Source organism: Cnephaeus nilssonii (genome assembly GCF_951640355.1).
Source record: "Cnephaeus nilssonii genome assembly, chromosome: 10".
Lineage (NCBI taxonomy): Eukaryota > Metazoa > Chordata > Mammalia > Chiroptera > Vespertilionidae > Cnephaeus > Cnephaeus nilssonii.
Genome location: NC_137081.1, coordinates 39,914,884 through 39,935,455, shown reverse-complemented (window position 1 = coordinate 39,935,455; position 20,572 = coordinate 39,914,884). Strand labels below are relative to the sequence as shown.

The following is a 20,572-nucleotide window of genomic DNA, read 5'->3' as shown; positions in this document are numbered from 1 at the left end:
CTAGCATCCGGCAGTAAGCTACACAGCAATAATCAAGCTATAGTAGTTGGGCTGGTTGTCTCTTTTCACTGACGACTGGAGAGCTGGAAGAGAGTATGAGATAAGTGAAGATACTATAAAAAGCCACCTTGAGATGAAAAGGAAAGAATTTGAATTGTTTATGCCATGCAACCTAATTCTGTCTAATAAGGCAATAAATGGTGTTATCTGCTCAGAGTGAGGAAGGTGTGATTATGTGCAGTGGGCAATTCGTTTGGGAGTCAATAATGCAAGAAACAAACAAAAAACAACCACAGGCTTGAACCAGGATAGAGGTTATAATTCAAATAGAATAGAAAAATCAGAGAGAACATTAAAATCAGAGCAAATCACTTAAACAAGGAAATAGAAGTGGATGTGAACAAGACAAGAGGAACAGGGGCCAGAAAAAGCATATATATATATATATATATATATATATATATATATATATATACTCTAGAAGCCTGGTGCACGAAATTCGTGCACGGAGGGGGGTTGTCCTTCAGCCCAGCCTGTACCCTCTCCAATCTGGGACTCCTGGAGGGATGTCCGACTGCCCGTTTAGGCCCGATCCTGGTGGGATCGGGCCTAAACGGGCAGTCGGACATCCCTCTCACAATCCAGGACTGCTGGCTCCCAACTGCTTGCCTGCCTGCCTTCCTGATTGCCCCTAACCGCTTCTGCCTGCCAGCCTGATCACCCCCTAACCACTCTGATGCCAGCCTGATTGATGCTTAACTGCTCCCCTGCCAGCCTGTTTGCCCCCAACTTCCCTCCTCTGCCAGCCTGGTCACCCCTAACTGCCCTCTCCTGCAGGCCTGGTCACCCCTAACTGCCCTCTCCTGCAGGGTTGATCACCTCCAACTGCCCTCCCTTGCAGGCCTGGTCCCTCACAACTGCCCTCCCTCGCAGGCCAGGTGCCTCCCAACTGCCCTCTCCTGCTGGCCATCTTGTGGTGGCCATCTTGTGTCCACATGGGGGCAGGATCTTTGACCACATGGGGGCAGCTATATTGTGTGTTGCAGTGATGGTCAATCTGCATATTACTCTTTTATTAGATAGGATAGAGGCCTGGTGCATGGGGGGGGGCCAGCTGGTTTGCCCTGAAGGGTGTCCCGGATCAGGGTGGGGTTCCCTTGGGGCGTGGGGCGGCCTGAGCGAGGGACCTGTGGTGGTTTGCAGGCCGGCCACGCCCCCTGGCAACCCAAGCGGAGGCCTTGGTATCTGGAATTTATTTTCCTTCTACAATTGAAACTTTGTAGCCTGGAGCAGAGCCAAGCTTGCTGCTCCCTCCGGGCGGCAGCCATTTCTATGGCAGTTAATTCACCTTCTACAATTGAAACTTTGTTGCCTTAAGCGGGTGGGCCTGGCCAGGGTGTGCGGACAGCTTTGCTTCCCCTGTTGCCGGCGGCAACCCTGGCCTGCTTTCTCAAGCTCCATTCTGCTGCCATTTGTTTGAATTTGTTTACCTTCTATTATTGAAACTTTGTAGCTTGAGTGGAGGCTTAGGCCTACAACGGCTATGGAAAGCTTGGCTTCCTCTGTTACCTAGGAAACCTTGCTCTCTGTGGCTGTAGCCATCTTGGAAGGGGGTTAATTTGCATACTCGCCCTGATTGACTAGTGGGCGTGGCTTGGCTGGTGGGCGTGGCTTATGAAGCGGAGTGATGGTTAATTTGCATATTACCATTTTATTAGAGAAGATATATATAAACCCTAATATGCAAATAGACCAAACAGCGGAACAACCAAACAACCAAACAATTGAACAACTGGTCCCCATGACATGTGCTAACCACCAGGGGGCACATGCAGAACATGGTAGGCGTGGGCCATGGCACGATGGTGGAGCAGGTGAGCGGAGGCACCAGACCAAGGCGGGGCACCAGTTGCTGTCATTAGGGTGAGCCTCTGGTGGTTACTGAATATTCTTTGCTCTAATGCACCACGGTCCCACCCAGCACTCACACCTGCTGCTGGCGCCGGCCCTGCTCACACCCACTGCCGGCACCCAGAGCCGGCCCTGATCGCTTGGCGCTATCAGTGGGTATGAGCAGCGGCTGCCAGCCCCGATCGCCCCTGAGGGCTTCTCCACCTCCCCCTGCTCCTGAAGGGCAACAGGGGCAGCAGCCACTGCTCGCACCCGCTGCTGGCACTGGCCCTAATCGCTCCGCTCTGTTCCCAATCACTCCACGCCATCAGCAGGTGCAAGCAGGGCCGGTGCTGTCAGCATGGCGGCAGGAGTGGGGCTGCTGGCAGAGAGGGGACCAGGGGCCGCAGCGGGAGGGGCTGCACAGGAGTGCGGAGGATGGGCTGAGACCCACCCCTGTGCCTACCGCAGCCTCATGGCCCACAGTTCCTTTCAAGGTGCATGAATTCATACACTGGGCTCCTAGTCTGCCAGAACAGGTTCTTCTGTGGAAGGAAAAGAAACACTGCAGAAACAAGGTGAAGACAGGTTACAGAGGCTGTGCCCATTGAACAAAAGGGTTTTAATTTGTTTAATCTGAAAATAATAACCAGTATGATTAATTATAATGCAATATATATTACACACACACACACATACACACACACACTCACACACACAAAGCATGGGCAGGTGGCAGGGTTTCTATAGGGTATTTCTTTTCTTTCTTTCCATAACTAGCTCTTACACACTAGACTTTTCAAATGAGAAAGGAAAGCAGGACTGTAGGTGCTTGCATACTGACAGTGGAATAAGCCAAGCTGCTCTGGTCCCTACAAAATAAACATAATTAGCCAAAATTTCCACTTGCAATCTTTTTCTGGTTTCTGTTTCAGCTCCTGTCAAAATAGTATAACCACTACCACAGTATCACCGGGAATACAGCCTCCTGGGCCCAAATTAACTTGTAAAATGTACCCAAGCTAAAATCGGTCTGTTACTGCTACCAAGATGATCATTAAAGTGGGTAAATTGTTCCCTCTGTCAGTTCCTTCAATTCTTCCTCTGTCAGTTTCTGACATTTTACTTTTATACTGTTTGTTTTTCTGGCTATTTATTCCTTCAGTTGATCATACAAAGTGCTGCATTTTTTCTCAGGCTACACTATCTAGATATACCATGACCTTCAGGAAATACAAAATCTCTATAGTGCATTTATTTTTAAAGATTGTATTATTTTTGCATTTACAAAACCTTATTTTCTGACATAATACCTTGTAATGTGAGGCTATTAGATACTTAATAAATTTCAATTGTTTGTTTTGATTGTCATACTAAAAAAGTAACATTAAAGTATATTTGCCATAATTATTAAGTATAAATAGCAATTCAAGATAGATAAATGGGGAATGTACACAAGTTAAGTGAATTTATAGCTTTATACTCATCTTTCCAAATGAGTATTTTCTAAAAAGTATCAAGGTCACAGTCTTAGCATTGAGGTCATGGGTGATGTTTCTTCCTAATACCTTTTTAAATATTCCAAATATTCCTCTGTGGAGTGGTGTTTCTTAAACTCACCCAATGAGCATTTTCAAATATATACAAAAGTAGAGAGAATAGTATAATGAATCTATACCTGTTACATTTAAGATATATAAAACATCTCAGAATAAGAAAGTAATAATATGATTGTTCCTTAGAGGAAGCTTCTTCAGTATTATGTTTATTTTAAGAAGGCAGTTGGAAAAATAAAGGGTGCAGTTGGGATCCTTCAACACTTAGAAACAATTTTCTTCTCCTCTGTAGTACCTTGTTTATTACTCAAATTTCCATCATTCCACCTTATCTTACATTAAAATTATCCTATATAATAAAAGCCTAATATGCAAATTGTCCCCTCAACCGGGAGTTTGACCGGGAGTTTGACCAGGGGACAGGGCCGGCCAGCCAACCTCAGGAATGGAGGCCCTGGCCAGCAGCTGTCAGCCACTAGGGACTCTACCCATGCATGAATTTCGTGCACTGGGCCTCTAGTATACAAATAACACTCAATAAACATACTTTGGGTTAGATGCTCGTCTAAGTCCTGGAGTTTCAGAGATGCACTAACCCCTGCCCTCCAGAGTCCCACAATTTGGTGATAGAGACAAATAAGGAAATAAATTATTACTGCACAGCTTACTAGATAGTATAGCAGAGAGACCCACAGAAGCACAGAGGGAACCCACCAGTAAATGTGAACCTGCCCCACCCTGTACACAGAAGCACAAGGGCCATGTACTCCCCAGACACATGACTCCAGGTTTCTTTCCTGACATAGGTTCAAAATATATTGTTTAATTACATGTTGTGGAATTGAGGGCAACCAGGCTGGTAAGTGGTCTGGAAACTATGCTTTCTGGAAAACACCTTAGCTAACTAGACATGTTTCATCCATAGAAGAGAAGACTAGAGAGGACATATTAGTCTTCACCATTAAAAGGATTGTCATGTGGAAGAGAAACAAACTTATTCAGTAACATTCCAGATGAGAGAAATTTCAATTCATTCATTCTGGTTCCAACTTTCGCAATGTTACAGAATCAGTCTTTTACATGCAAAACATTGGTGAATAAGGAAAAGGTACAGGTGAAGCCAATTGAAATAAAATGAATATTAGAGATAATACTTTTACAGTTTCATCATTAACTTTTGTCATGCTAACATTCACAATCTGTGCTATCTACTCATCAACAATTCAGAACTTTGATAGAATTGTTAGCTGCATTTATAGATATATTTTTATTGAAATATAATTGGTTATAATAAGTTTCAGGTATATACTAGTATCACAGTGATTCAACAGTTATATACATTACAAAATGATCACAATAAATTTAGTTATGATCTGTTGCCATACAAAGTTTTAATACTAGAGGCCCAGTGCACAAATTCATGCACAGGTGGGGTCCCTCAGCCTGGCCAGTGATCGGGGGCTGATCGGGGCCAATTGGGGACAGCTGGCAGGTGGGAGTGACAGCGGGAGGTTGGCCGACCATGGGAGGTTGGCTGTGGGAGCACACTGACCACCAGCGGACAGCTCCTACATTGAGCATCTACCCCCTGGTGATCGGTGTGTTATCATAGTGACCGGTCGACCGGTCGTAACAGTTGCTTAGGCATATATATATATATATATATATATATATATATATATATATAGTATTGACTATATTCCCTAAGCTGTACATTTTCCTGAGCCAAGCTATGGAAGCAACCCAAGTGTCTATCAGTAGATGAATGGATCAAGAAGATGTGATATATATATATATATATATATATATATATATATATATATATATATATAATATTATAGTATTACTCAGCCATAAAAAAATAATGAAATCTCACCATTTTCCAGAAGGGGAAGGGGCTGAGGTAGGAGAAATAGCTAAAGGTGATTAAGAGATAAATTTCTAGTTTTAAAATAAATAAATTAGAGATGTATTTTATTTTCTTAAATTTAAAATAATAAATATTGCTATGGTCTGAATGTTTGTGTCACCCTAAAATTCATATATTGAAATCTTAATGCCCAATATGATCATATTAGGAGATGGGGTTCTTGGAAGGTGATTAGGTCATGAAGGTGGAGCCATGTGAGGATGCAGTGAGAAATGTGCAACTTGGAAGAGAGCTCCTACCTGACCATGCAGGCCCCCTGATCTGACTTACAGCCACCAGAACTGTGAGAAATAAATGCCTTTTATTTGCAAGCCACCCAGTCTGTGGTATTTTGTTAAAACAGTCTGAACAGACTAAGTTAGATATGAAGTCCTTAACTTAAAATCAGAATTTTGTCCTTGAATATGCCTTTTAAAAATCAGCTAATCTTAATCATATCCCACTGAATTAGCTGTTTAGAAAATCTCATCTACCCACATTATATGAAGCCACCATTGAGCATATGAATTGGGAGCCTGGTCAGAGTTCCCTGTAATCCCTGTGCTTCAAGTATCACATAGAGGAACACAAAAATTCCATGAGATATATGTCATCAGGGTGGCAGAATATTTTTTCATCACAAAAATAAACTACCTTCCCTATCCTCAGCATGCATTTTCATCCATCTCCTCACGTTAAGAGGAGGCCGGATGGACACCGGTAGACTAGCAACGAAAGGCAGGACATGGGTCCCGCTGTCAGCCAGATGCCAGGACACTGCAGTCCAAGGCCTGCACGCCAAGCTCCCTGTGCCACAGACCCAGGTGCCTCTGAAGGAGCCAACAACAACAACAACAAAACAGCATTAAGGCTACTCTCCCCTTCCAGCTCCAACCCAGCGTATTTATGGAAAATCCCACTTCCACCACCCCTCTGGATTGCCTCAGTACTGAACCTCCTCAGCAAAAGCATCAATCACTGTCAGGTTTCCAGAGGTAAAATTGCTAGGTGATGATCATGTTGGTCGCATGAAGACTGAATTGAGACCACAGAATGAATCTCAGTGACCTGGGCTCAGATTCACTTTCCAGTATCCTAAGAGGAATTGTTTGTGATTCTGTTGGCCCTCTTTGGACCCAATGAGATTGCTGCTCCTGTACAAAAGTGAGCAGGCCACTGCTTTAAGGATGTTCTTTTTGATGCTGTTTATAATCCCTACTAGTGATAGGTCCTAATGAACAATAATCAGTTAAAATTACATGTCTGTATGTGGTAGCATCTCATAAAAATTTACACAGGAAAGACTGGGTTGTTTAATTTTTGAGTTTTAGAAAAGTAATGATCTAGAATCTAGAGTCCCTTTGGCAGGTAATAGAAACAAAGAATTTATTTGTGGTTTTAAAAATACCTTTTGTCCCAGTCCAGCATGATCAAGCTGGTCAAGCTAGACTCTGAGTTAGAATTGTGACAAATGAGTTCAGGAAACCATCCACTCGCACCCCGTTCTATTTGGCAGCAATAATTAGAAAAATGCATTAGGAAGGAAAGAAGTGTTGTTCCTATCTAACTTGCTTCTACAGAAAGATTCCAGTAAACAGCTACTGTTCCACAAATGGCTTCCCTACTATAATTCTGTCCACCCCAAATTCTGGTAGAAAAGGGTCAGCACAGCCCTAACTGGTTTGGCTCAGTGGATAGAGCGTTGGCCTGTGGACTGAAGGGTCCCAGGTTCGATTCTGGTCAAGGGCATGTACCTTGGTTGTGGGCACATCCCCAGTAGGGGGTGTGCAGGAGGCAGCTGATCGATGTTTCTAACTCTCTATCCCTCGCCCTTCCTCTCTGTAAATAATCAATAAAAATATATTTTTTTAAAAAAGAAAGAAAAGGGCCAGCACACAAATTGTTGGTCAACAATTAGACTATAGTTGTTCAGAGGGAATTGAAAGTCTTTTTATTAAATTTTTTTAATCTGGGAAATTTTCACTAATCTTTTCTTTTTCTTTTTTTACTGCAATAGTGAAAGAGGGATTTTCCATATTCAGAGCTGTTATTTAAAGTTGGCCTCAATCTACTGTACCTGAGAAGAAACATTCACTGAATTCAACCATTTATTTGACCAAGAAATATTTCTTGAGGATCCACCATGTGCCAGCACCTTGCCAGAAGCTGAGGATACACAGATGAACACAGTAAAAATGGCCCCTGTCCTCAGGAACCACATCCAGAAGACTGAGAACTCCAAGGGTTAGCAGGATCTTTCAGGGGCTAGCCCTCTACCATCTCCTTACAACCATTTACAACTACTTCTTTCTTGCAGAAGATGACCAAGAAAAGAGCTTTCTTTAACCTTTCTTGGAATAAGCTGAAGTATACATAAACAGATAAATTAAAAATATATTGTCCTGTCCAGCCAGTGTTGCTCAGTGGTTGAGCATCGACCTATGAACCAGGAAGTCACGATTCCATTCCCAGTCAGGGAACATGTCTGGGTTGCAGGCTCAATCCCCTCTAGAGGCTGTGCAGGAGGCGGCCAATCAATGATTCTCTTTCATCATTGATGTTTCTAATCTCTCTCTCCCTCTTCTTTCCTTTCTGAAATCAATAAAAATATATTTAATATATATATACTAGAGGCCCAGTGCATGAAATTCATGCACGGGGGGCAGGGGGCATTCCTCAGCCTGGCCTGTGCCCTCTTGCAGTCCGGGAGCCCTCAAGGGAGCAGGCCTAAGCTGTCAGTTGGACATCCTTAGTGCTGCTGTGGAGGCTGGAGAGGCTCCCGCCACTGCCGCTGTGCTCGCCAGCCGCGAGCCTGGCTTCTGGCTGAGTGGCGCTCCCCCTGTGGAAGCACATTGACCATCAGGGGCAGCCCCTGCATTGAGCTTCTGGCCCCTGGTGGTCAGTGCGCATCATAGTGACTGGTTGTTCTGCCGTTCAGTCGATTTGCATATTAGTCTTTTATTATATAGCAGTGGTTCTCAACCTTTTTAATGCCGCAACCCTTTAATACAGTTCCTCATGTTCTGGTGACCCCCAGCCATAAAATTATTTTTGTTGCTATTCTTAACTGTAATTTTGCTACTGTTATGAATCGTAATGTGAATATCTGTGTTTTCCGATGGTCTTAGGCAACCCTGCTAGTGGTTCTCAACCTGTGGGTTGTGACCCACAGGTTGAGAACCACTGCTGTAGAGCCTAAGACCATCAGAAAACACAGATATTTACATTACAATTCATAACAGTAGCAAAATTACAGTTATGAAGTAGTAATGAAAATAATTTTATGGTTGGGGGTCACCACAACATGAGGAACTGTATTAAAGGGTCGTGGCATTAAAAAAGTTGAGAACCACTGTTATATAGGATATATATATATACTGTCCTACATGAGCATTCTCACATTAGCATCTCTATTTTAAAAGCTCATGGGAGGAACAAACATATTTCTTGCCTTTGGTGTGATGTTCATGAAGCTGAAGAAGTGACCTTAAGGACTCGGCAGTCTCGAACTCCTGAGTGTTCTGGAGGAACTCTTCAGCTTGATCTATTTTAATAGCAAACTGCAACAGAAACACAGGGGAAAGACATTTGAAAAGCCAAAAATCAATATACCACTTTAATTATATGAATTAATGCCTGGATGACTCTGTATGTGCTTGTGTGTTTGTGTGAGGATGTGTGTTTGTGGAGCATGTGCTGGCTTAGGGTGCTTGTGTGAGGGTGTGCATTCACACGTAGTCAACTTATAAAATAACAAGGCAAGAACTTTTTTCTCATTCTTTTGTATTCCTTTCATTCCTGGAAATATGTCATATATGCTGAAATAAGCCAACTTGTTTACTATTCAGATGTATGTTAAAATTTTCAACTAAAAGTTTTGTGTCCTATGTCATGAATATAGCCACTTTTAATATTATAAGGCAGTTTGTACATGAATTACCACAATGTTTGCTAGGAGAAACCAACAGAAGTTTGGCTAACCAGTGGTGACATAATTATAAGTAAATTTAACTTAAAAAGCTATTTAGAGGGAAGGTTGAAAAACAGTTTTTTTCCTCTATAATTAGACCTAGAACTGAAAAAAGCAAATTTCAAAATAATACATAGTCTAATCCTTTTTCTAAACTTGATCTCAGCCAAAAGGCCAAGAAGCAATGTCTAACCCTGTTTTATACAAAGCCAAAAAAAAAATATGAATTTGTACACTAAGTGGTCTGAGAAGATATACACCAAAGGGTCACATTTATGAGAAGAAATGGGATTGGGTATGGGTTAAGGAACGTAAAAGTTTACATCTATAATTTGTAATTTTGTTTGCATTTTTATAAATAATTTTATGCATAATCCTCTCTAATAAAATGGTAATATGCAAATTAACCATCACTCCGCTACATAAACCACACCCACCAGCCAAGCCACGCCCACCAGCCAATCAGGGTGAGTATGCAAATTAACCCCAATCCAAGATGGCTACAGCCACAGAGAGCAAGGTTTCCCAGGTAACAGAGGAAGCCAAGCTTTCCATAGCCGTTGCAGGCCTAAGCCTCCACTCAAGCTACAAAGTTTCAATTATAGAAGGTAAACAAATTCAAACAAATGGCGGCAGAATGGAGCTTGAGAGAGCAGGCCAGGGTTGCCAGTGGCAACAGGGGAAGCAAAGCTTTCCGCACACCCTGGCCGGGCTCACCCGCTTAAGGCTACAAAGTTTCAATTGTAGAAGGTGAATTAACTGCCACAGAAATGGCTGCCGGAGCCCCAGGCTTGGCTCCGCTCCATGCTACAAAGTTTCAATTGTAGAAGGAAAATAAATTCCAGATACCAGGGCCTCCCCTTGGGTTGCCAGGGGGCGTGGCCGGCCTGCAAACCACCACAGGTCCCTCGCTCAGGCCGCCCCACACCCCAAGGGAACCCCCACCCTTATCTGTGACACCCTTCAGGGCAAACCAGCTGGCCCCCACCCCTGTACCAGGCCTCTATCCTATCTAATAAAAGAGTAATATACAGATTGATCATCACTGTAACACACAATATAGCTGCCCCCATGTGGTCAAAGATCCTGCCCCCATGTGGACACAAGATGGCCACCACAAGATGGCCAGCAGGAGAGGGCAGTTGGGAGGCACCTGGCCTGCGAGGGAGGGCAGTTGTGAGGGACCAGGCTTGCAAGGGAGGGCAGTTGGAGGTGATCAACCCTGCAGGAGAGGGCAGTTAGGGGTGACCAGGCTGGCAGAGGAGGGAAGTTGGGGGCAAACAGGCTGGCAGGGGAGCAGTTAAGCATCAACCAGGCTGGCAGCAGAGTGGTTAGGGGCAATCAGGAAGGCAGGCAGGCAAGCAGTTGGGAGTCAGCAGTCCTGGATTGTGAGAGGGATGTCCGACTGCCCGTTTAGGCCCGATCCCACCAGGAGTCCCAGATTAGAGAGGGTACAGGCTGGGCTGAGGGACAATCCCCTGCCGTGCACGAATTTCGTGCACCGGGCTTCTAGTTTATATAATAAAATAAGATTTGATGCAGCAATAATGAAAATTTTCTCCTCCGTTTCAAAAAATAAAGAATAGCAATTTGACACCCTAAATAGTGAGGAATATGACTGATCTCTTCTTCTGTGTTTCTCCATGGAGGAAATAGAAAGGGCAGATGCTTGAAGTAATGTTAAAACCCTCAGGAGACTCATCTTAGAAACAAGCTTTAGAAAAGGGCAAACCATCCTTGGTTATGCTATTATAGTATTCCATAGTAGCAGACAAAGAGCTGGTTTGTTTTAACACTAAGATTCAAAGGTAATTATTATACTTTATTAGAGCATTTAATCAACATGTTCACCTTTGGACCAAGTGTAGGAATAAACTCATTAAGGCAAAGTATCACGTTGAAAGACAAAAGCCTATCACAGTGCGGGTCTTCCTTTTCAAGATTTTTCCAAACTGTCATTTTAAATTTAGTGATTTTCAATATTTTTATACAACTATTTGATTAACAAGATTTGTGTTATGCCTGGCCAGTGTGGCTCAGTGGTCTACCTGGAAGTCCCAGTTAGATTCCTGGTCAGGGCATATGCCTGGGTTGCAAGCAAGATTCCTAGTGTGGGGCATGCAGGAGGCAGCCGATCAATCATGCTCTCTCATCATTGATGTTTCTATCTCTCTCTCCCTCTCCCTTCCTCTCTGAAACCAATAAAAATATATTTTTCAAAAATCTGTGTTATGATCATTACGATAGCCATATAAGCCCCAGTTATAAATGGCATGGAATGATGAGAGACTAATGAGCATGTCTCCTTTGGAAATACAGGGCAGGCCTCCACCCCTGTCAGAACCCGATGGACACCTGCCATTGTCGCGGAGGGACAATGTTTCTAAATTGAAGCACCATGTCTGAGAAGAGAAAAACCTTTCTGGTGGTTAAGTCTATGAGCCAGGAACTGTCCTTTGATGATTATCAACCATGCAATAAGAAATCATTTGTAAAAAAAAAAGAAAAAAAGAAATCATTTGTAGTTCTAAAGAACTCTTGTATGCACATAGTTCAATAAGGGAATCCCACCCACACATCATTTACATCGCTAATGCATTTTATTTCTAATAACTGATTTTAAAGGCATTCTTTGAGCAGAAACTTCAAAGAAAAATTAAAAAATGAAAACCTTATAGGTGATTTGTGTGTTTTTTCCCCTGTAGAACATTACAAAAAGTTTTGTGGAGTCACTATATTTCAGAGCTTGTTATGTTAAATTTTAAAAATAAGCAATTTTACTCAGAAAAATACTTCCCTAAAATACTATTAAGTGTTATCTTATGGATATTTTATTTTCTTCCCTTTTCTCCTTTCTGTGGCTTGTGCAGAATAGAAATGGCGAAGGGGGAAATTTTTTGAAAACTCTATTCTTAATGTCACTCTTTTTTTAAATCACTAATGAAAATTGCCATGATATTCACAAGGAGCAGGGAAGATGACGTAGGAGTTTGCCTTAAGCTAAGTATGAAGTTGTCCACAAAATTGGAAGCAAAAAATACAAGAAACAATTACGCCATTTCACTAGGAATCAGAGTTTCTGGTTGAATTACAGTACTAATTAACTTAGAACTTCTTTTTATTTTATGTAGTACATAAGAGTCATTTCTCATCATAGAGAAAATCAGGAAGCATAAGTGCTACTACACAGTGAGAAACAAATATTCAGCCTAGTGTTTAAAAAAGATAATTTCTTGTGCTCAAATGAGCTGAATGTAAAGGGCAGTTGACACCGATACCCCACTTACTTAGATGGAATAAATCAAATGTATCTATAATTTGACCTCTGTGGGTATATTTCACCTGGTTATTTCTTTTCAGAAAAGAAAACTGTGCATAGAACTTTTTCCCAAGATGATCTGTAAAATGAATTGTGAGTTGGGCTTCTGAGTGCTAATTGTGGAAAACAAACTTTGAGAGGTAGAAGGTTTTTGTTCCTCCTTTTAACTTTTAATGGAGTTCGTGATGCATGAGATTGTCTACCCCAATTTTTATGTTCTATTACTAATCTTCTTTCCTTCATTATTTTGAATTTAAGCCCTGAATTTCCAGTTTGGAAATGTCATATTTTTCAAAGCTCATGCTTTATCATAATGAAGCAGAGCTCTCACATCAAAATGAATGTACTGCCACTTGACAAAGAAGTTAAAAGTGAAATTTCCAATAACTGTCTCATACCAAACATAACATGTCTTTTGATGTTGTTCTTTGAGCCTCACATTTTGAAATTGGGAATCTCAAAAAAATTGCAGAATTTAAGAAAAAATCATAGGGGGAAATGACCTTCTTAGGCCCAGGACTTTTTCCTTCCCTTACGTTTTAATGAGTTCAAGCTATAGGATCTCAAAGATATGCCTTTAAAAAGTACTTTATGAAATGCTATGCTTACAAGTCAGACATTCTGTAGAATACTCTGCAATTCCCTTTGCATAAGCAGCAGAACTTTTAATCAACAACTTTTAGTCAATAAGAACACTTTCCACCACCATTTCCTATTAATCCTATAATCAGGGGAAATTGTTTGATTTAGTAATTATGTTAGTGTTTTCTACACAGGGTAATATATCATAATGACTTATAAGTAAGAGTTCCCATTTTCACTTAATATTTTACTTAATTTTAATGAACTATACTTAGTTTAATTTTAATGAACTATACTTAGTTTTTAAACGTTTGAAGGCCTACATTTAAAATATTAATATTTATCTTCTGACAAACAAAAAATTAGATGTTATATATATACATACATATATATATGTATACACACACACATATATATATATATATATATAATATCTTGGTTATTCTGCCATTTTTTGCAATGTCTATTTGCAGAAATAAGCTATTTTCAGGAGTGCTATTCATTTGCTCTGTTATAGAGAAGGGAGACTTTTTAAAAAGAATACAAACCTCCAAGGCACTTTCAAAAAACTCCGAGGTCAACCTGAGGAGCTCCCTTCTTCTTTCAAGCATGGAGACCAGGGCTGTCCATGCTTCACCCAGGGTGCTGGCCATGGCATCATACACCTGACTCTGATCCTTGTTCTCTTCAGCTGTCTTGTCAGCTTCCTGCAGGAGTTCCCATACTCGATCTTCCAAAGCCTAAATCCAAGGAAAAAACAAGGTATAAGGCAGAGGGCCAGTCGATGTAAAAATACAGCATCACATTTTAAACACTTGGATATTTGAAACTGTATGTGGTCTAGGAACGTCTAGAAGAGAATTTATAAACTCCAACTGCTATGCAGGCAGGCAGATCAAGCAGGCAGGATGGAGCAGTGGAAATTATGGTAAACCAGGGAGCATGCCAGGCTGAAGGTATTCACATCTATTGCACCAACACTAGCGATTTATCAAAGGTGCACATCTACATTCCCAGGGGCACAGAATACTCTGTTAACCTCACATTACCAAAAAAAAAAAAAAAAAAAAAAGCTTCCCAGCCTCTGTTGCTCAGTGGTTGAGTGGCAACTCATAAACCAGAAGGTCACCTGACAGTTTTAAACATGTTGGTGCTTAACAACAGAGAATTATAATATGTAAGTAAAAACGGACATAACTATAAGGAGAAATAGACAAATCTACCATTATAGTTGGAGACTTCAACATCTCTCCATCAATAACTGAAATATCCAGCAAGCAGAAAATTATTAAGGATAGAGATATAAACAACATCCCCAGTCAACTGAATATAACTGACATCTATAGACTACTATGTCCAACAGCAGAGAAACATACATTCTTCTCCAGCTCGTGTGAAACATTTACTAAGACAATCTGCTGATTTTTACCTAGGCCTTTTCAAATGAATTTTACTTTTTTACTTATATCTTCCTATATGTTTTGAATTTTTTATGAAAATATATTATTTTTATCATAGGAGGAAATAGGATGTTCATTTTTGCAACTATGTAAAAGAGACCTATTCAGAAAAACAAAAAGAAAAACATGCCATTGCTATACTGAAATAGTGGACCCGAGTTATTTCCACTTAAAATTCTAGAACAGTTTTTTTTCCTTCCTTATATACTTTCAAATTATATCCTAAGACATAAACACTTCAACTGTATTATTATTCCCAGCTATTTGCTGTTTATTTCTGTAAAAGGATTATACCCTTATGCCTTCTAACATCAGACTTGTCCATGTGACTTGCTTAGACTAATGAAATGTAAACAGTTTTGTGTGCTACTTCTGAGCAGAAGTTTTAAGAACCGATGAGGATCCTATCATGAAGATATGAAAACCTGAATTTAATTAGCATGAAGCAAACATGTAATGTAAGAAATAAAATCTGTGACTATGAGCCACTGCTGTTGGGGGATTATTTGTTACCCTACGATTGCCAGGTAGATTGACAAATGTAAAATCATTTGTTAGACATGTATACATTCAAGGTTCTCTTGTGCTTCATACAAAAGGAAAATAATTCATAATGCAACAAAACAAAGTATCTAGACCAGAGCCTGACAATTTCATAGCTAACTCAAAAAAGTCTGAGGCAGATTGTGTTGGACATGCAAATGAGTTCTTCAGAGACATCCACTGAATATGTGTCATCTCTGTTCTCTTTGGTTTTTAGGCTAAAACAAACTAATGATTGTATAAATTGCCAAGAGAGATAGACTAAATGCATATACTTTCTGTTGTTTTTTTTTTAATATATTTTTATTGATTTCAGAGAGGAAGAGAGAGGGAGAGAGAGATAGAAACAACAATGATGAGAGAGAATCATTGATCGGCTGCCTCCTGCACACCCCACTGGGGATCAAGCCCTCAACCTGGGCATGTGCCCCCGACCAGGAATCGAACCGTGACCTCCTTGTTCATAAGTCAACACTCAATCACTGAGCCACACCGGCCACGTGCATTTTCTTTCTTATACAGCTATTTGAGAGCATGATATGGAGGCATTTCCCTCCTCTGTGAGAAGCTTTAGATTACCTTAAGGGCCGATTAATTTTGTATTGTGAATGTGTTTTATCTCATACTTTTTGTCAATGGAATAACTTAGCCTCAGTTTCCACATATAATAGCCCAAGAATATGTAAGGAGAAGAAAAAGATTATATTAGGAGTTTTAATTTTAAGATATGTCATTTGTATGACAAAGACTGTAGTAAGAAATAAAATTAGGAGAACTTGATAATTCCATGCTGGAGATGCAGAAGAAAATAAGAAATAATAGGCAATGAATTCATTCTAGAGCAAAATGCAAGTGAACACTTAACCTTTTAGTGATATTTTTCAGATTTGACATGAAGGTGATAAAATAAATCTGAAGTTGGCTATTTCCATGGCTGATAAGGTTGTTTCTGGAAATATTTTTTACATAGAATTCTTTCAGCCCTCTTAAACACATATGACTTAGTTCTTCTTAATACTGTTCTTTTCCCACTTAAGTGACACTTTATAAATTAGTGATGCAGAGGTTTTGGGAGCAAGCAGCTTGGAGCACTACAATACTGGCTTCCAATATTTCCCATGACCTCCAATATGAACTGCAAAATGTTCTATTCTCTGGAATTCCAAGGCCAGAAGATGATTGCAGAACCCTCTGGGTTTAATTTGGTACAAGTTGCACTTTCTTGGAGATTTTCTTCAAGAAAGCCAGCAGACATTTTGCTTTAAGGATTGGCAGAGAACAGCTCTAACTTCTCTTGGAATTTAGATTACTCTTGGGTGCTGGGACCAGAGGCCAAGTGCAGTTCAATGTTCCCCAGGGCCTATCAAACACCATCTGAAATACTGGAGGACAGAGGGATTCAAACAGAGTGAACTACGCACGATTCATAGAGCAGGAATATTTTTCAGCCAATCCGAAATTTCAGCATAATGATCAATTGAAGTGTATTTCTGTGAGGTTCCTGAAATGGAGCATGATCTGAACCCAAAGCCAAAATACAGCATCTGGGTGTTTGATATACAACATGTGGGTCTCTGTGATATGTCTTCAGCTTTGGTAAAGGTGTTTGGAAGGCTTTTAGTTCTTTAAGTGTTCGATTTCCTATGGTTTGTGTGCTACTTCTGTATCATATGACCCTATTGGTCAGGCCTTCCCTTCCGAATCTGATGTCATACATATGCTGCCTGCACTGAGGAAATACTGTTCTATTTTATTGCCCATTGCTGAGCCCCCAACGAGATTAGCTCTTTCTCCCCACCACCACTACAAGTAATAGTATATCATCATTTAGACAGCCTGAAACACATATGCAAGTCATGTACTAATAGGGAGGGCTAGAGGGCATAAACCCCATGCATGCTCAAAATAATGTTTTCAAGTCTGTAAAGGAAACACAAAAACGTAAGTTCTGTCTTGCTCAGATTTATGACTCCAATACCTATCACTGGTTTTCAACAATAAAAGCCCCCAAACGAGTGTTTGAAAACATGTTGAGGCATTTTTAGTTGTGACAGTGTTTGTGTGGCTTGTGGGGGAGGGGGGTGATGAAGGGTTGTCCCACCAATTGGCAACCCTACTGAGAAACACGGACTGCACTGCACATAGTAGGGGCTCAATAAATGTTTGTGGTCGAACATGTGGAAGAGGTCTAAGAAGTTTCTTTCCCTTTCTCTTGCAAATCATTTAGTTTTTATCTCACAGGCTGTTAGAGGAGAGTTGAAAGGCCAATTGTTTCCATCTGACATCCTCTTCAGGAAGCCTCTCTAACAAACCACAGCACAGCACCATCCTGGAGCAGCAGCACTCCATTCCTTTTGGAACAAACCTTTCCGTAGTTATTAGAAAAAGTTTTCTTGGACTGGGCCAAAACTTTCCTCCTCATTCTCCAGATTGCAACGCATCCCAGCTTTCTAATTGTGAAAAACTCCTGACAACACCTTACATGTCTTCTCTCATCTTATTTAACAGTCCTAAAGAGTTCCTTCAAAAGTGCACAGGATTTACATACTATAAAAATTAAAAGCAGCAAGCTGGAGGACATGATTTTGAACAGTTGATGCGAGCCTGGTGCTTCACTCCATGTCTTCCAACTGCCTCTCTCAGATGCTGTCAGCTATAGATGGAGTTATTGTCTAAAGGGAGGGAAGAAGCTCTTCCAGCTCGAAGACTTTAAAAAATCATTAGGCCAAAAGGTGAATTAGTATCTGAAAACACATCTATAAGAGGAGAAATCTCCTTTTGGCATGTCTTATTTATCATTGCAGTCATAATACTTCAATACAAGTAGTATCTGTATAGTGCTTTACAATTAAAAATTTTATTATCACTAGAGTATTTATAACATCCTCAATCAATAGGCATCTGTAGAAACTATTTCACCTAAATGGAAAGTGTGCTTTCTGTCCTCCAGTGAAGCTAAAACCAAACTGTCACTTGTTCAAATACAATAATATTCTCAATGACTCTTGGTTCAGAGAAGATAACATCTAATGGAATCTGAAGTTATTCAAGAAAGTAGTCATTCATCCATGCTCTCCTTCATTCAGCAAGAATTTATCAATCATCTCTTAAAAGGTACAAATTGTGTTAATAGATATAAAAAATTGAGAAGGGGTACATCTAGTTATGATTGTGCTGTTTTCCTTTCTTTCTTAATACTCATCCACTTCTCATACCTGCATGGCTTCCATCCCCACCATCTTACTGAAATACACATTCTTGTATTCGTCACAATGACCTCATATTTGTCAAGGCCAACAATCCTCATTTAATCACTTCTTTGTGATCAATACTGTTATGTGCTCCTTAAATGTTTTCCCTTTCATTTGCTTTTAGCACTCTCTGCTTTTCCTTCTGTGCTTTGGCTCTCTTTTACAGATGGGCTTTCTCTGCCTATTTTTAAATGCCTAGTTGTTCCAGGAGACAATTGTCTTTGCTCTTTTCTTCTCACTTAACAAGTGAGTGTCAGGGGCAGGGCTGAGGAAACTATATCAAAACCAACTGTGTGACTTTTTCAAACTATACTTAGCTTCTTCCACAAGTTCTGATGTGGTCCTGGGGACAGAGGGCAAGTGACCCCAATGATTGAATGGACTATCACAATGAGCCACTATTACTGATTAGATTGTCTCCATCTAATACATAGGAGGATGGGGTGGAGAAGAAAGAGTAAGCATCCTAGTTCCACACCTCTTTCCAAGTGAATGCATAAATTTTTCAATGGCTTCCCATGGATTTAAAGATAAAATTCAAAGTGCAAGCATAGTAAGATACTCAGTGCTTGATTCCCTTTCTGATCTTACTTTTCTCTGCTCTTTCCCTCACACTGCTCTTTAGCCTTCTGAAATTCTTGCAGTTCCCTGACACTCACACAGCCTAATCTTTATGCTACAACCCAGAATGCTCTTCTTTCTTGCCTTGCACTCTTCCCACTCCCTCCTGCACCTCAACTAGGCCTAAATAATTCCTTATCATCCTTCAAGACACTGTTCAGGCGTTGACTCTTTTAACACGCCTTCCCTTACCCTCATCCTCTTTGGGTCTTGGGTATTTGTCCCTCTAAAATGCCTTTCACTATCATAGCAATTGTTATAGTTAGTTAATTTCTTAATTTTCTGATTATGAAAATAATGTCAGTTCATAATTCCATATTAAAAATGAAGGAAATTTTTAAAAGTAAAAATTACCTATAATTCCAATGGCCAGAGATAATCACCATTATTATTCACATGGTTTTACGTAAACACACTCACAGTGTTAACCTTGTTAAGGAGCCACATCATTCCATTGTAAACTGGAGAAACCCATCTTACAAATGAGCTTCTACTTCCTATTTATGACTTTCTGTGTGAGGTGGGTGGTCACCTCACTCCCTTTCTGTCCCTGAAGAGTTAAACATACTGGGTTCCCACCTCTCCAGTCTTCTCTAAACCCTTTAGACCTTCAATCCCCGCCACCTGCTTTGAAATATAACACAGCCCTCCCTTCACCTTGGTGCCATCTTTAAATGTTAAGAAAGTGGCAGTTGGGTTACACAAAATATCACAAAGAAAAATTAGACACTGTCTGAGGTGCAAAAAAATCATTCAATATATTTTCAAAGTCTAAAGAAAAATAAATAAATTTCTTATCCCTTGGGGGGAAAAGGACATTTTCAGATTTAAAAAAAAAAAATCTGTTCTCAGATTGAAGAAACCTCAGGGCAGTCATCAAATAAAACACTGAGATTAATTGACAGAAACAGTAATAATGTGGGTTTTTTTTTAAGTTTGTTGTTAAATAGAGCAAAATGGAATGCCCAGTTTACAGGGTAAGCAGACATTATGTTGACAATGAGATATGGAGCTTCTAAGATGAGCCATCCATAAAAAATGGCTTGCCTCAGGACTCCGCCAAGGCCAGCTTAATTTAAGTTTTCCTCTCCCACTTGGTTAGTTATTAAACTCAGGAAAGTATTTTGGAATTGGATCTGAGAAAAAGACACTCTGGCAAACATCATAAAGTTAGTTATTTAAAGAGATGCTAAAAGGCACTCCTTTCCCTTTGGGCCCCAAAAGAATAGGGAACCAAAGATATTTTGTGGTACTTGAAAAATGCACTCTGTCTTTTTAAGTGTAGCTTTAAAATCTCTGGTTTTAAGTATAGCATATTTTATGGACATTACACCACCTCAACTGCCATGCAGAGCACAAAAAGGATTATGAATTTTCTCTTCAGTGGAGCATTAAATGGTCCCCTGAATAGCAATTTTCCAAAAGAGCAAATATATGTGATATAGGCTGCATATGTTTTCCCAACACTGCA

The 20,572-nt window shown here is 40.4% G+C and overlaps 1 protein-coding gene across 4 annotated transcripts in view; it reads right to left on the bottom strand.

Moving 5' to 3' along the window:
• CCDC141 (coiled-coil domain containing 141) overlaps positions 1–20,572 on the bottom strand; it is a 177,033-nt gene that overhangs the window by 130,349 nt on the left and 26,112 nt on the right. For all 4 annotated transcript variants that reach the window (XM_079782191.1, XM_079782193.1, XM_079782192.1 and 1 more), the window contains exons 3-4: positions 13,775–13,966; positions 8,807–8,915 (exon numbers count right to left, since the gene is read on the bottom strand). In XM_079782191.1, coding sequence (XP_079638317.1) covers positions 8,807–8,915; positions 13,775–13,966 — 301 coding nt within the window. The remainder of the gene's footprint in view (positions 1–8,806; positions 8,916–13,774; positions 13,967–20,572) is intronic.